Source organism: Seriola aureovittata, chromosome 23 (genome assembly GCF_021018895.1).
Source record: "Seriola aureovittata isolate HTS-2021-v1 ecotype China chromosome 23, ASM2101889v1, whole genome shotgun sequence".
NCBI lineage: Eukaryota > Metazoa > Chordata > Actinopteri > Carangiformes > Carangidae > Seriola > Seriola aureovittata.
This window is the reverse complement of record NC_079386.1, coordinates 3,529,791-3,545,088: the sequence shown is the minus strand read 5'-3', so window position 1 is coordinate 3,545,088 and position 15,298 is coordinate 3,529,791. Positions and strand designations below refer to the sequence as shown.

General features: G+C 41.7%; 1 protein-coding gene across 9 annotated transcripts in view; it reads left to right on the top strand.

Moving 5' to 3' along the window:
* Positions 1-15,298, top strand: part of nrxn2b (neurexin 2b) — a 721,062-nt gene that overhangs the window by 595,920 nt on the left and 109,844 nt on the right. For all 9 annotated transcript variants that reach the window (XM_056368788.1, XM_056368786.1, XM_056368783.1 and 6 more), the window contains one exon: positions 12,733-12,914. In XM_056368788.1, the coding sequence (XP_056224763.1) occupies positions 12,733-12,914 (182 nt within the window). The remainder of the gene's footprint in view (positions 1-12,732; positions 12,915-15,298) is intronic.

The following is a 15,298-nucleotide window of genomic DNA, read 5'->3' as shown; positions in this document are numbered from 1 at the left end:
AAAAACAATCTATTTTATGTTCCCCTTTTGTATCCATTTCATTTCTCTCCATTAAATTGCATGTGGGCACAGTTCAAACAAAAACTTCCCTGCTTGAGTAATTTTTACAATTTCAGCCACCATTTCATAAGGTCACCACTTCAGTGACGGAATGGCTAACACCAGCTTTAGCCTGTGTTTGTTTATGTACTGTGAGGGCCACTCCAGGGTAATTGGGTTGATGTTAACACTAATGGTGCCCGTGGTTATTAAATAATATCAAGAAGTGCACACACTCAAGCGCACACCTGTATCCCCATAGATATAACAGCAACAAAACAATCTGACCTTTTCAGGACATTACAGCTTAATGACGCTATATGGGAAATAAGGATATTATGCTGAGGAGGGCTGTTATTATTTCTTCATGCCCCACATGTGTTTGACAGAGCCCATGTGCAAAGTGTGCATGTCTCTTCAGGCCTCTCCTTTCTTTTTCCACAAAGCAGTAGCCCCCTTTTTTCTTTTCTTCCTCTCATACACACCTTATGTTCACTGCTATTTTTAAACATTAACACCAGCCAAAGTGCTTGCTTACACAGTGTTTCATCTGCTTGCACCATATTTTGCAGGCTTAGCATTTGTGGGGGTGGTGGCGGTGGGTTAGAGGTTGGGTTGGGGGGGGAGGGTCAGCGTGGCAATGCCTACCCTCCAAACATGATTAATAATTAAACCGCAGAGTCCCAGGGCAGAGTCTGGAGCTGAAATATTCACACGTCTCTGTCTGCCGTTGCAGTTTGATTGGCATGTTATTAGAAGAGTTAATGTGAAAAGATGCCGCAGTGTATTGCTGCTCTCAGTGAGTTTGCATGTTCATGTGTGTGTTTCGGGGGGGTGTTGGGGTGTTGGGTGTGTGTGTCAGCATGCAGCTTTTGCTTGTGTAAGAGGTATTAAGGTGTCGGATCCCTCCACTGCATGGAAGAGAAAAAAAATCATTCATGCGTGAATAACGCGCATTAACGCTGATAAACACAGTCGCTGCAAAACTTCATGTGCTTTGCCATCCATAAAGTATAAAGTCAGGAAAGCAGTTATTGCAGACATTTGTGTGTGTAGTGTGTTTACAATGAGCCATCCTCATGAAGAAACTGCCTCAAATATAGCAGGACTTTCCAGATGAACTTCTCACCCTACAATAAAGTTGTCAAAAGTAACATATGCCCGTCCTGGCTGTACCATCTTCAACCTGGGGAGGCTGACGTGTTGATCTGATAACACAAATAACCACAGGACGTGAACTTTCGTTATCAGCCATGTGGTCACCCAGCTGTGGAACTCTTAAGAAAGGACAGAACCAGACACAGTGCCACCCCCCCTCCTCTCTTTCTTTATATTACATGGATGACATCCTACTGACAGTCTCATTTACAGTACATGTCTGAAATGAATGTTTAGTAGAAGCTGGTTACCCACTCCCCACCTCAAACACACACACACACACACCCACCCATCAATTTTAACAAGAGTAAATTTAAAGTGTAGCCTTTGTTCCGCTCTGGTGAGTTTATCTCTTCTTGCAATATGTTTCTGGTCGAGTAGATGCTGCGAGACATACTGCTGCCCCCAAAGTCTCAAAATCAATACTTCATGTTTAGATTTTGGATGAAACTCAACTAGAGCCTCATGCCCCCTGTTCGACTTTTTAAAGGAAGCCAAGAATCTTTTTCCTGAACTGCTCGAGTCTGTATTTCACCTGCTGTAGAATTCTAGATCAGAGATTTTAAGTCAGCAGCATAAATAAAGCCAAAATTTACCTTTATTTACTCATCGTTCCAGTACGGTTGTGTACAGATTCAGATTCAAGCATCAGAGTTACACAATATACAATAATTTACATTGATGACTCAGTGTTGTTGTCTTGTAAGCAAAAGTTACTTCCCCAACTACGTCATTGCTTTTTAATCCTCTTCACAGCTCTTTACATGTGATGGAAAGTAAATGTTATCCTCACATTTAGCTCCTTGGGCTTATACATTTGCTATAAAAGGTTTGCTAGTTAACAAAATGGATGGAATAATCACTTTCCCCACAAGTAACTGACTTACTTATTGATTGATTACTTTTTTGCAAAGATTGCTTAACGTAATTGAAAGTCTTTGCTTCAGTAACTAAGCGCGTGCGTGCGCCTTTGATGAAAATAAAAATTGCTGCTTTCCATCTAAGCAGCTCTGTTGGGCGTCACTATGTCAGCCTCACCAGACTATCGAGCAAGCTATCAGACAGAGGAGGGTATTTTGGGCTGATCAATAAGCTTTCTAGATGATGTATATGCAGGGCAGATGTGCTGTCCTACCTAGCAACCTTTCTTCTTCTTATCAGTGTGTAAAACAGCATCAAAGCATGACTCCTCCCCTTTCCATGTTCTCCAACTCCCTAACCCCCCACTACCTTTCCAACTACTCCCACTGGAGCCCTTCATTTAAAGGTACTTGTAAAAAGACAAGGGTAGTGTCACAGCAGTAGCTGAGGAATGGTATTTTTAACAAAATCTCAGTCCCTGATAGTAACATCTCCTCCAGGGACATAACAAGCATTTTGAAATGTTTCAAACAAACCTTTGCAAGCGCATCATTGGTGTCGAAAGCAAGAGGGGAGAAACATTTGAATCTGTAAAAGGTACTGCTGTGTATCAAGTCCCCACAGGCAGAATTAGGGAGGGGAATAATCATCAAACATCTCAAGTTGACAGAAAGGATTTCTAAACAGTTTGAGGGGTGATTCGTGGAGATGTGCTCTGCTGACATAGCTCACAACTGACACAACAGTTTAAGACAAATACTCCAATGTTCTTCTTATCTTTGATAAAGTCATTTTATCGTTTTAAATGAAGTGAGCCAAGTCATTCAAATCCACAAACAGTTAGCTTAAGACGTACTTTTAAGCAGCAGGTAACAATCTGTCATTGAAATCAGTTCCATTTTGTCTGTAGCCTGTAATTTAATTCAGAAAGAGAGGGTTAAGCTGTTATTGCCCTGTTATGACTGTCATTTTGGAAACAAAGGCGTCTATCACTGCCTCCTTTTAGCTTCCCTAATAATGTGCTGTTGACTGTGCAAGAGTTCACACCCAGACGTTAATCTTTTGAAGCAGCGACAGTGTTGAGGTTAATTTAGCCTTGACTGTAAACTTACAAACTCCAAGGGATTGTGTTTCCCTGAACCTTATTGGTTTTTCTGATTGCGGCTATAATACTACAAACTTATCATGGAAGAGTGCGACTACAGAGTCAAGAATATATTATCTGGTGGAGTTAAACCTCAATGAAGGGAGTCAAAGAGCCACATTTTTTTGGAGCTGGAGTTAGAAGAAATGCAAACTGGAAAGAAGACACATAATGTGGCTGTGGTCAAAATGAAAATAAAGGCACGTACTGTAGGTGGCACTAGGTGACCTGGGTTTGATATGAAGTGGTCATAGATTCCAACAAGTATAATCAGCTTTCAGCACCAGTGGGAAGACAGTGAGGGATCATGTCTTTGTTGCTGCTGTAGTGGTTGATCTGGAGCCCCGAATGCCTATCTTACTAGCTTACTAGCTTGCGTGGACGTGTGACTATAGCCAAGCAAATCTGAGCTACTAGCTAACTATAGGTAACATTTTTCTTCAGTTAGTAGTTAGAGTGTTAAAGAGGCTTAATTACACTGTCATCCTGCTCTCTTACAACCTGACACTAGTCTAAGGTCACTGTCTACCTTGAACACCAATTACATTTCATCATGGAAGTTTGTTGTTGACCTTAGGAGCAGCAGCATCTCAAGCCTTATTAGCTTTTCCAAACCTTTCAAATACATTTCACAATCTTCATCAGCGAATGGAGCTCGCACAAACGTCTTGAAACTGTGACGAACATGACGAAATTTGGTCTTATACCCATTTGACTGTTCTCCAACACACGACTGACTCCCCGGTCAATGACACTGACGACTTTCCACTGATGCTTCCCAACTAGATTGTTCTTGCCCATGTGTGGAATTCCTTTGACCATCAAGAGCCCCCAAAACAAAATGTGAGCAGGAGCTGTTTAAATGCTAGACTTGAATGACATCGAGTGACCTCTTGGTCTGATACATTACGTTTGAAGATTAAACAGTATGCATGCTCACTTTGACATCCCCCAAATTTAAATTTAGACATTGTAATTGGTGATACTGTTACTTGAGGAGATCTTCGTACTTTTACAACTGTAGTTCAGGAGAACATGTTTCACCTCCAGATGTGGTGATGTAGTCAAGGGTATGTGCGGCATATGAAATATGTTTAATCAGGCCAATTATTTTTCCAAGTATAAGGTCAGTCCAATTACTCCTTTTCAATATAGTTCAGGCTACTGGGATGCAGTGTCCCCGTCTGCCAGCTAGTACTGAAGAACTCTCCAGACCCAATTACGACGGAAGCTCTTATCAGCTTGTTAAGATCAAACAAAATCAAACAGACAGAAAGAGTTTGAATTTCCTTGAGATATAAAATGGATCGGATTAGAACCGGATCAGAAGCATTAGAGTGTCAGGTGTGATGGAGTAAGTTGGCAGTTAATGAAACTGTGCCTTTAAATTGCGTTTACATTTCCGTCTTACTGTCTTATCTTTCCCTTCTTGTACTACAGACAGTATATGCTCGAGAGTCAGGAACAGTGTGGTCCAGATCTGACTTAATCTCTTAGATATCATCTTCCACAAATCATTTGTCATCCCTAACTTGGACTCTGGAAAGTGTTGAAACTTTGAGACTGTCGTAATCAAGTGTCGTCTCACCTCATGTAACAGGAAGGTCCCTCTCATTCTTCGAAGCAATCTCGCTGAAAGCATAGATAGAAGAGGAATGTTATCCAACCACATCAGAGGGGGGATGACTTGCTATTTCCATTCTGGATGCAGCCAATCTTTCAGATGAAATTTCTACATTTTCTTATACACCACCACAGAGAAAAAGCTATCAGAGCAAGGGCGGGGATGTTGACAAGGTTGTTAGATGACGAAAAAGGGAGTGTGTTTGTGTGTGTGTGTGTTGGCACAAGTGAGGCGAGGAGATGGAATGTCAGAAATGTCAGCGTGTGTGTGTGTATATATATGTGTGTGTGTGTGTGTGCGTGCGCGCTCATCGCCAAGTTCTTGTCAGGATGTATGTATGTAACTCTGCAACTTCAAAGATCAACAGGTGTCTGGAAACTTTTGGCAAATGTCTCATCTCAGCCCCTTTCTCTCTCTCTCTCTCGTCTTTTTTCGTCCTAGTCTATGCACGTCGTAAGTGTCTCTGAAATATATGTTTATAATATAATGTGTCAAAAAAATAGCAAAAAAGGTTTGAGAGTCCTTGTTTAAAAAGAATCAATAGCTCTGTCTCACCACTTAGCTGCTTCAAAGCGTCAGCACTGATGCAATAATACATGAAGGTTGGAGGAACCATCTGTGTGTTATTGAGTTATGGTTTGAGAGCCTGTCTGAGAGTTTAAAATAAGAAGTATGTATAAATTTACGTGGGTGTGCGATGCTGGTGCGCCTGGAGGCTTATTGCCTCTCAAGAACTGACTTCATCACCACCATCAGTTTCTTTTTTTTTTTCCCTCGTGGGATTTTCATTTTATCGCCAGCCAGTCTTATAGTTTTCACACTGTCAACTCCCCTGACGTTCGACACTGCGACATTGACCGCAGGCCTAAATGAAAAATTGTGGCGCCAATATGACCTGTTTATTCCCATAGTAGATGGTGGTGGGCTAGAATCCACTATCCCAAATCAATGGCCCCCTCGCAGAGAAAGCATCCCAGCTGATAAACTCAGCCCTAAATACACTCCTCTTTCACGACAATGTAGAGAAGAAGAGTGGGGAGGGGGTGTGGAAAATCTAAAATCAATTTCATTATTGCTTTGACTCACGAGTCTTTTCTGATTATTTCTCCACCGATCCAAAATGGTATTTTTTTTGTCTAGTCTTTTTCAAACCAAATTACCAGCCAGCACATGTGAATGGAAATAATAATCAAGGGGCATCATGCAATGTTTTAATTCATCTTCTTGCACTCTCTCCACCTCTGGCGCCACAGGTAGGATTGATTGGCCAGATCGATGGTCCCTAAGCTAATTGGACAAAAGCAATAAATATATAGCCTTTTTTCTTTATTCTCTTCTTTTTTTTTCTTTTTTTTTTCGGGATGTGAGTGGGTGTGAAACACATGAGCGCTCCAAAGCATTTCCATCATTGTTGTTATTCTAGCGAAAGCGGGCCGGCAGATTGCTTGATTAGAGCGTGGTGGACTGAAGGTCAGAGGAATCCATACCTGGCCAGGTTTTTGTTTGCCAGTAACTCCCAAGGCAGCACTAATTTACCTTTAACTCACAGTTTCCAATAAAGGTAACAGTTGCTGTTTGAGAGAACTCACATGCAGATCTCTCTGTCCGCCTTGTTCTTCCTTGCATTTTCACGGACATGCATACATTTATGTGCACCCACACATCCACAACAGATGCCCATGTAAACATAGTGATAACTGTATGCATCAACACACATTAGACAAATGACCATTACATAAACAGTATACACATAAACACATACAGTTTAGTCAGGTTGTCCCCTTGGAATTAGAAAGTTCTATCTGACATTTTTGCCAAATTGAGTTATTCACATCTTTTATTCTGTGAAAACCTATTAAAGTTATGTAAAGTCTTTTTTTAAGTTGCATTCATTTTTGGACTCCAAAACAGAACATTTCTATCTCCAAAGTCAATTTTTCACGGTTTGCCAGCCAACCCATCACAGGTAATTGTATACCTTATAATCCCAAGCAGAAAGTGAGTTTTTAGTAATACAAGTTCTATCTGCATTTGACCTGTTCATAGAAAAAGTTTCTGGCACAACATCACCTACATCCAAGGTGCATAGAGAAAGGAAGAAGTCTAAAGAGGTCAAAACTCCAGCAGAAAGTGCAGTATACAAAAGAACTTTATTATTAGGCCAACACATTTTGGCTTGTGGCCTTCATCAGGGTCAACACCAAACACATTACAAGCAACATGGGCCTTCTACAAAGAAGGGTTGGGCTTATATATATATGTACATCTTTGTAGAAGCCCCATTAGCAGATATGCACTGTATGTGTTTGCATATGATTGGTTGTTAATTACCATCCTTACCCTATTTAAGTGTTGCTTATAGTATATTTTGGGATGACCCTGATGAAGGCCACAAGCTGAAACGCATCAGTCTAATGATAAAGGTCTTCTGTTTACTGCAAGTGTTGCTGGAGTTTTGACCTCTTTACACAAAGTCAGCACAGTGTCACAGTCAGTTTATATGCTAAACTGTAATCCTCCTTATCAGGTATTGTGGTGCTACAACATGGTCACGCTGCTGTGCGTTTGCCTAGAGAGAGAGGTAACATCATCGTATGTCGTTTTAAGCATTTGAACAACAAGCAGACAATGTCGCTTTACTAGTGATGAGTGTTGATTCTTGCACGAACTAATTAAAGGCTAGTCTTTATATTTTTGTATTTGCTTTTTATGTTAATCTGTATCCTACAAAAATCCTATATTTAACTGCTATATGATATTACATACATCATAAACACATAAACACATCAAAGTTTTGCTCATTTTATTTTAGTCAGATATGAATATCTGCTTAACAGGTGGTTGAAGCAGATATTTAAGGATCCCTTTGAACACAAGATTCATCTCGAGGGGCGCAAGGGCCTCCAAATAACACTGCTTTTTATTTTTGTTTCAAAGGTGTGGTGAGGTCACCTACAAGAGAACTTACAAACAGTGACTCTTTTGACTTCCTTCCTATTGGTTTGTTCAAAGATCCTCTGCACCCAGCGCAAAGTGTATAGATGTTTTCTGATTTAAAAGAGATCATTCTCTTGATTACAGCCAGGGAAGAAAGCCCTCTAGACATTTGTTCTTTGGTTTGATAAACACCTTGTCTCTCGTTTTTGCTCCATCTCATCTCCTTTTAGTGTTTGTTGTGTTGCAGTATTTTATTGGATTTTGCCTCAACTATAGCAGCTGGTGTTTGGTGGGAGAAACAGTGACACATGGATGTGCCCTGTCAAACTATTTCTTACGCTCTCTGCATCAGCCGGATAAAAGCAGGAAAAGACCTTTGGGGCGAATGTCATATCTGGACCACAGTGACTGATGTGATCTGATCTAATTATTAAAAGACAGAATAACTGAACTTACTGATTGAAAAAAGTGTTTTTTCGTCCGTTTGTTAATGTGTGGTGATAGTCTTCCACCAAACTGTGATATTTTGTGTCTCAGAATGGAATCCCTGTTGACATTCGTAGCATTACAGGCAATTGAAATGAAGTTCCAACAACAACAAAGATAGAAGAGCATTCAGAGTCACACTTGTAATGTGTCACCATGCGTGAAAACTGCTGTTTGATTAACTGAATGAAAATGACCTTCAACAGCCAGAGAACATCCTCTTTTTGTTATTTACTGAAGAGATGGAATCACGCACTAACATAGCACAGGATGGTATAGATTTTTGAAAAGTTTAGTTTAACTGTTTTTTCCCATCACATTGTTCATCTATTGTATTTTATTATTATTGCATTCCCATAAAGCTGAGGGACGTCTAAGAGAGACATTTTAAAAAGAATGGCCAAATTGTTTAACCCATAGACTGTATATGGACATAACCTTTGTGGCATCACCCACAGGTTTCTGGGGGGGGGGCTCGGTGGCTCACCCGGCAGAGCGCATGCCATTAGGACTCAGTCTTTACCGCAGTGGCATGGGTTCGAATCCGACCCCCAACCCGTTGCCGCATGCCATCCCCTCTCTCTCTCTCTCACCTCAAACTTTCCTGTCTCTCTCTCACTGCTACTCTAATAAAGGCATAGAAAAACCCCAAAAAATAACTATAACCCCCTATGCAGTTGGCATAGATGTAGAGACCACCACCATTTTTTGTACCAGGCTGTAAACATGTTTATTTCTGCTGTAAAGTTGGACATTTTAACATGGGAGTCTATGGGGATTGAGTCACTGTTGGAGCCAGACTGCAGTGGTCATTAGAGGAACTGGTTTTGGGTGATTCATTTTTCAGCCCTGGAAGTTGCCACTTGGTTTAAAGTAGCTTTTGCTTGATGGTATCGGTCAAACTCAAATAATGCTCCCACAAAAGACTCTCCATAGTGCAACTTGACAGGCTGAGTAGTAATCCCTCTGAGTAGACTGTTGCCTGGAATGCACCTTGAAGTTCCAACTGTGTGTGTGTGTGTGTGTGTGTGTGTGTGTGTGTGTGTGTGTCTCTCAACTTTTCCTCCTTGTTTCTCAAACTCGTTCTCCCCTGATACGAGTGCAATCACATACATTAACATGCGCTCAACCTCAACTGCCATCAGCCATTCTCTCTTTTTCCCCAAACATGGCTCCACTCTCATCCATCACAACATGGCTCCCCTCCCCTCTTTTTGTCGGCCATTTTAGAAATCTTTTCTGCTCTTCCCCCATAGCTGTCTCTCGCCCAGCTTCTGCAAAGCTGCACTGTTAATAATCACAGGAAAGGAAAAATAAAAAAAAAAAAGAAAGAAAAACTGCAACTTTTCTTCTCTCTTCCATCCACAATTCACAGTCTGCCATCCTCTGTACTCCCTGCCTCCTCCGTAGCCTGTTGTCTGTTCTTCATCCTCTCCTTTTTTCCCCCTCCTCCGGCACACAACCTCTTTATAGCCTTCCTTGCCATGCTGCGATAATTAGTCAGCGCTAAAATAATACAGCCTTGAGAAAACAACAAGAGCTGAGCAGAGGGCTTAGCTCCACTGGGAGGGAGGGAGGGATGGTGAGAGCCAGAGAGAAGGAGAGAGAGAGAGAGAGAGAGAGGAAGCGAGAGAGAGGGAGGAGAGTTGTGTGTGTCAGCCGATTTCAAATGGCTACCAGCGGATTGTTAGATAATGAAAGTGTCAGGTAGCTGAGTGAGTGCTTGTGTGTGCGTGTGTGTGTGCTTGCGTGTGTGTGTGTGTGTGTGTGTGTGTCTGTGTGTGTGTGTGTGTGTGTGCAGGAAGACCACATTTCTCCATTCTTTATCAGCCTGCCTTTTCCCCGTGTATGACTAAGAGTGTGTGCAGCCCGTTGCTGTGGATGTTGGTTGATGGCCTGTTGGCCCTGCAGTCATCACAGCCTCTGCTTTCCATCCTCTTTGATCGGAGCACACCCAGACAGAGATTTGTTGGGCATAGAAAAACAAGAGTGTGTGTGTGTGTGTGTGTGTGTGTGTGCGTGTGCGTGTGCGTGTGTGTGTGTCTGCGTGTGCGTGTGTGTACATGTGATGTGTGTATTTGCTTTCATAGGTGAGCATGGGTACAGTATGAAAACCAATGCTGTGCCCTACTCCACTGCGTATGTGAATCTAATGCTGAAGTTAAAGCAATTATTTTATTTACTGTAAAAGGAAATTGTCAACAACATTGATAATTAATTGTTTGCTTCATTTACTTTCATCTGTTGTATCATCTCGTATGTGAAGAGTTGCAATTAATTCTATGCTTTTCATCAATGTTAATTGATAACTCTCTGCTAGTTTCAAATAGGCATCACATTCTGGGAGATTGTGTTTTTACTTTTTTACCTGTTTTTTGACATTCCACAGACCTACGCAGAACTGTGACCAGGGGCTAAAATGTGGAGTGAATCAAAATTTGAATTAATCTTATTCATCTGGAAACAAAGAGCTCTCGTGCTCTGATGGCAAGGTTATCAAAATTGAGGTTTGCAAGATTTACTTAGGAAGCAAAATGAAGATAGCAAGACAGAAGGGAAACACGTCAGTCAAATCCAGATATGATAAAGCCCTGCTCCGGAGTGGGCTGTCAGTGTAGCAGAAGAGCCTGGCAATTCGGGCAAAGTCGAAATCACGAGACACATAACTGACAAGACGCATGCAGTTCATGTTCTTAATAATTACGGGGTCCCATTTGTGCCAAAAATATGTCCGCATCTATGTTGACTGAAGACGTGACAAAACATTTGTCTGCATCAATTCAACTTCAAACTCTACCTCTGTCTTCTTGTTGCACTCCCTGCCATCTGACTGTGTTGTACATGTCGTCCATATGTGTCATTATTTCAATAAATTTCAGATCACTTCAACTAATCTTTACTGTTACCACATTTATTAATTTACTCGTCTGTTATTCTGATTAGTCTTATTAGTATGATACTAATAAGGTGCCTGAAAAATAATGTAGTAGTAATTGCAGTGTGCGGGTGTTGGAGGGAGATGGGACAATACTGAAGCGGTGCATCTCTGCTTGGAAGTTGCCCCTGCCGAACACCCCAGGGAAGCTGGAGCAAGTTGACACTGGGAAAGGGACTCCCAATGCCGATAACATATCTGGTCCACATGTTCAACAACACAGTCAAACGACAGGGAATGCAATAGTTCCGTTCTTTTTTGAATGGACATAGACACTAACGTTTTATCACATGTTCAATCGATGTAGACACGTGGACATATGTTTGGCACAAATGGAACCCCATAATAATATTATTTAAATTTAATTCAACCAACACTTTTGTCACTTGTTTCTCCAAAAGTATCTTCAAAATCATAGAAATAATATATTTGTATGAGTGTGTGATTGTGTGTATGCTTAACAGTGTGTCTGAATTGCTGCTGTACTTGTGCTGTATGTGCTTTAGTGTGCAGCTTCATAACATTACATATACATGCATTAGTATGTAGGCCTGCAGCGTGTGTTTTATGTGTGTGTATTTAGGTTCCAGTGAAGACAGCCCACAGGGCTGAGGGCAGTTCACTGAGGTTTCATTACTCTAGACTAATCACAGCCAACGCCCGTCATTCCTCATTCACCTACGGGCCTATTGGAGCCCAGCCAAGCCCCAACTCTTCTGTTACAGTTCAAACATGAAATCTCTCAGTGTACGAGGTGGGGAGATTTTCTTTTTCTTTTTCTTTTTTTTTTTTAGGCTGGATATCAAAATACTGTTGAGGCAAAGTTCCTTTGACAGGGAGATCTGAGGAATTTCTTTTGTTGACGTTGAGTGGTGGTGGTTATACTGACAGTGTAGCCAACACAAAGTTTGTCACTTTGCTCTACTTTGAATGCAGTGCAACTGCAGGCGACTGAGGGCGACTGAGACTGCAGTGGCTTGGCACATGAATAATTCAGAAGGGAGTGGTGGTCAGCGCTGGTGCTAGCACTAGTGCTAATGCTAAACATGACTTCACGATCATGATATACACATGCCAATAACACATACTAGTTTTCAAATAGGACATTCAGGCCAAAGATTTCAACCTCTCTGATGAGAAGAATTCATATTGTTAGCTGCTTTGTGACTTTTCTCTCTTTTGTTTCTGTGCTGTGGGACTTGTTTATATTTTTAGGACAAAATTATATTCATCATTCCCTCCTAAGTAGTATTCAATTAAAAAAGTCAAGTTTTATTTGACAGCCTGCAGATTATCTTCACAAACAGCACAACAAAATACATGACAGAAGAGAATACATAAACGCTACTTGTATGAAATGTTATGACAAACATAAAGAGAAAAAAATCAACTCTACTGAACATAATGTCAGCCTGTCACTTGAAGGGACTGAAAGTATTATGTATTTGTTTTTTGAAAGCACACCAAACTCTTTCGGTCCAGCTTTCAAAGTGTTATTATTATGTCATAGTTGAATGATCACCCCTGTTTTCTCCCTGTGTTTTGCAGCTGGGACAACTTACATCTTCGGGAGAGGCGGAGCCCTCATCACATATACCTGGCCACCCAATGACCGGCCGAGCACACGGGCAGACCGGCTGGCAGTGGGCTTCAGCACGCAGCTGAAGGAGGCCGTTCTGGTCAGGGTAGAGAGCGCCAAGGGACTGGGAGATTACCTGGAGCTGCACATAGTAAGATACCGCCTTGGGGATATTGAAGGGGGGGATGAAATGATGAGGGGAATGAGAAAATACTCTAAGCTATATTCAGTCAGATGAATCACCAGGGAAAACCCAGAGAGAAAAATTGGGGATTGGGAAGTTCCTGGACAGGGGAGCTGAAGAAAAAGGAAAAAAAAAAGTGGGTGCAGGGGGGTAGAGAGATGACAAGAGAGTAGGAGAGGACTTGGGGCCATTTAGACTTGTCACTGGAGAGAGAAAAAGAGAGGAAGAGGGAAGAAATAATAAATGGAGGGAGGATGGAAAGGATGGAGGGATGACCTGCACTGTGAATTAATCAGGAGCTACAGATTTTTAGAGGGACACTGAAGAAAAGAGGAGAGGAACTGGGGGTCACTGAAGCAGAAAGAGTGAAGTGAAAGGACAGAGGCACAGCTTTACAGTAGTGCCTGGGTTCTAAGGATGAAACTGTACACGAGTGCACTTTTGTTGACATGGATATTCAGACGGAGCTTCTACTTGGCAATGGCAATGCATTCCTTGATTTCAGGAATTAACCTAGTAAGCACAGTGTTATGGGAATGATGGCCAAAACAACAAATATCAGACCGAAGTTGTATTAAAGTGGAATAATCCTTTAAGGTTCGCCTGAAGCCTGAGGAATACTGAGACAGTGCATATGTAATGGCTTACATATTCAGGTTTGGCTCATTTATTCACAATACATTGTAGTCTAAGCTGCTTCGAGTGTTAAGGAATTGTCTGTAAATGGCATCTAGATTTTGTTTGTGTGTGGTACTTGAGAGGGTCACTGAGAGGAATCCAAGTGTGCAGTCCAGAGAGTGGCTAATCACCCAACAGCATCTCCTTTTAGTCCCCTGTCCAACTAGTTATTAGCCTCATCTCTGCTTTTATTGCATACATATGTTAGGCTTAAAGGTCACCTAAAGCCACCTCTAATGATAACTTTAAAAAGCAATTAAGGGACAGCAGGCATTTAAAAATGCATTTACACAGGCTCTAATTGTCTCATTGACCCCTGTGCTTCCTCTACCCAACATTACACTGAAAGCTCATATTCATTTTAATGGAGGAGGGGGTTCCTGTTAATTACCAAACAGGACCACACCTGCTGACTCTGAGCCACTCATCATGTTGCTAGAGTCACACAATAAGACACTGTGTGTAGTCAGGTTCATAACTGCGGTATTTTCCTGTAGCAGCCGGTGGAGAAGATGTTGCAGCGTCCTGCGTTTCCTTTACACTCTCTAGGTATGTGGTGATAAGACAGTGGCACTCCTATCTACACTTATCTACTCTCAGCTATCTGCACTGGTGTGTGTGTGTGTGTGTGTGTGTGTGTGTGTGTGTGTGTGTGATCACACCACTCCAACATCCTGGTGACCCCAATTTGTTTGGGCTGCCCGTGCCTGGAAGCGACAGGAACATGGTTGACCCTGGGTCACTTCTCATCCAGTGCTCCGTAAACTGAGAGGGACAGAGGGAGGGGATGATGGGAAAGAGAGAGGGATAGGTGAACGGGGCATGGGGGGTGGGTGGGAAGTGTGTGTGTGTGTGGGGGGGGTCCTCTGGTGGAAAAGAACAAGTAGGTCAAGGCCAATTTGAATGCTCTTAGCTTCGGCAATAAATAACAATAATGACTGTAATGATGAAAGATTACAGTTGTAAATGCAGTGGACACTACAAATGATTCCGGGGCTGAAGTGGTGAGGTAGCAGAGTTCAACTGCAGCAACTCTGAACTTTAATATTTCTCTTGTTATTTTCAACATTGAAAAGGTTGTTTGGAGAGAGTCACGTATGACAGTGGGCCAGATAAATATCATCAGTATCATAGAGTCAATATTTGGTTCAACCAAATTACAAAAACAAGCATATTTTCTCATTTTCCTCTAGTGGTAACTTGCCATGCAGCTACTGAAATACAGTGGAAGCCAGTGGAATTTACTTGTGGTACTCTCAGCATTAAAATTCAACTGCAACATCTGAGGACAATCCACAGACCTGACTGTCCATGGTTTTTAGTGGAAATACTTTAAACCAAAAGAAATAGTCCCTATTGAAACAGTTTGCAGTGTGTTCTGAGGAACAAGGCACTGTTTCTTGGGATGAGATGTCTCTGTCCCTGTTTCTTTAATGTGATTTTTAGGGTAGTGAGCACCACAACAAAATTTCATTTGCCTCCACAGTATTAGAGTGTTGCAGGAAATCTCAGAGGCAGATATCTCAGAACTATCAGTACAGCTAGACACCACTGTGGTTGGCAAGATAATGTCTTTTTTGAACTTAAACTTTAACTCAAGTTTATGTAGTGCTTTAGGTGAAGTTCGGTGCATCCTTTTTTTTTTTTTTATTCTAACCTGAAGGAACGGTTCC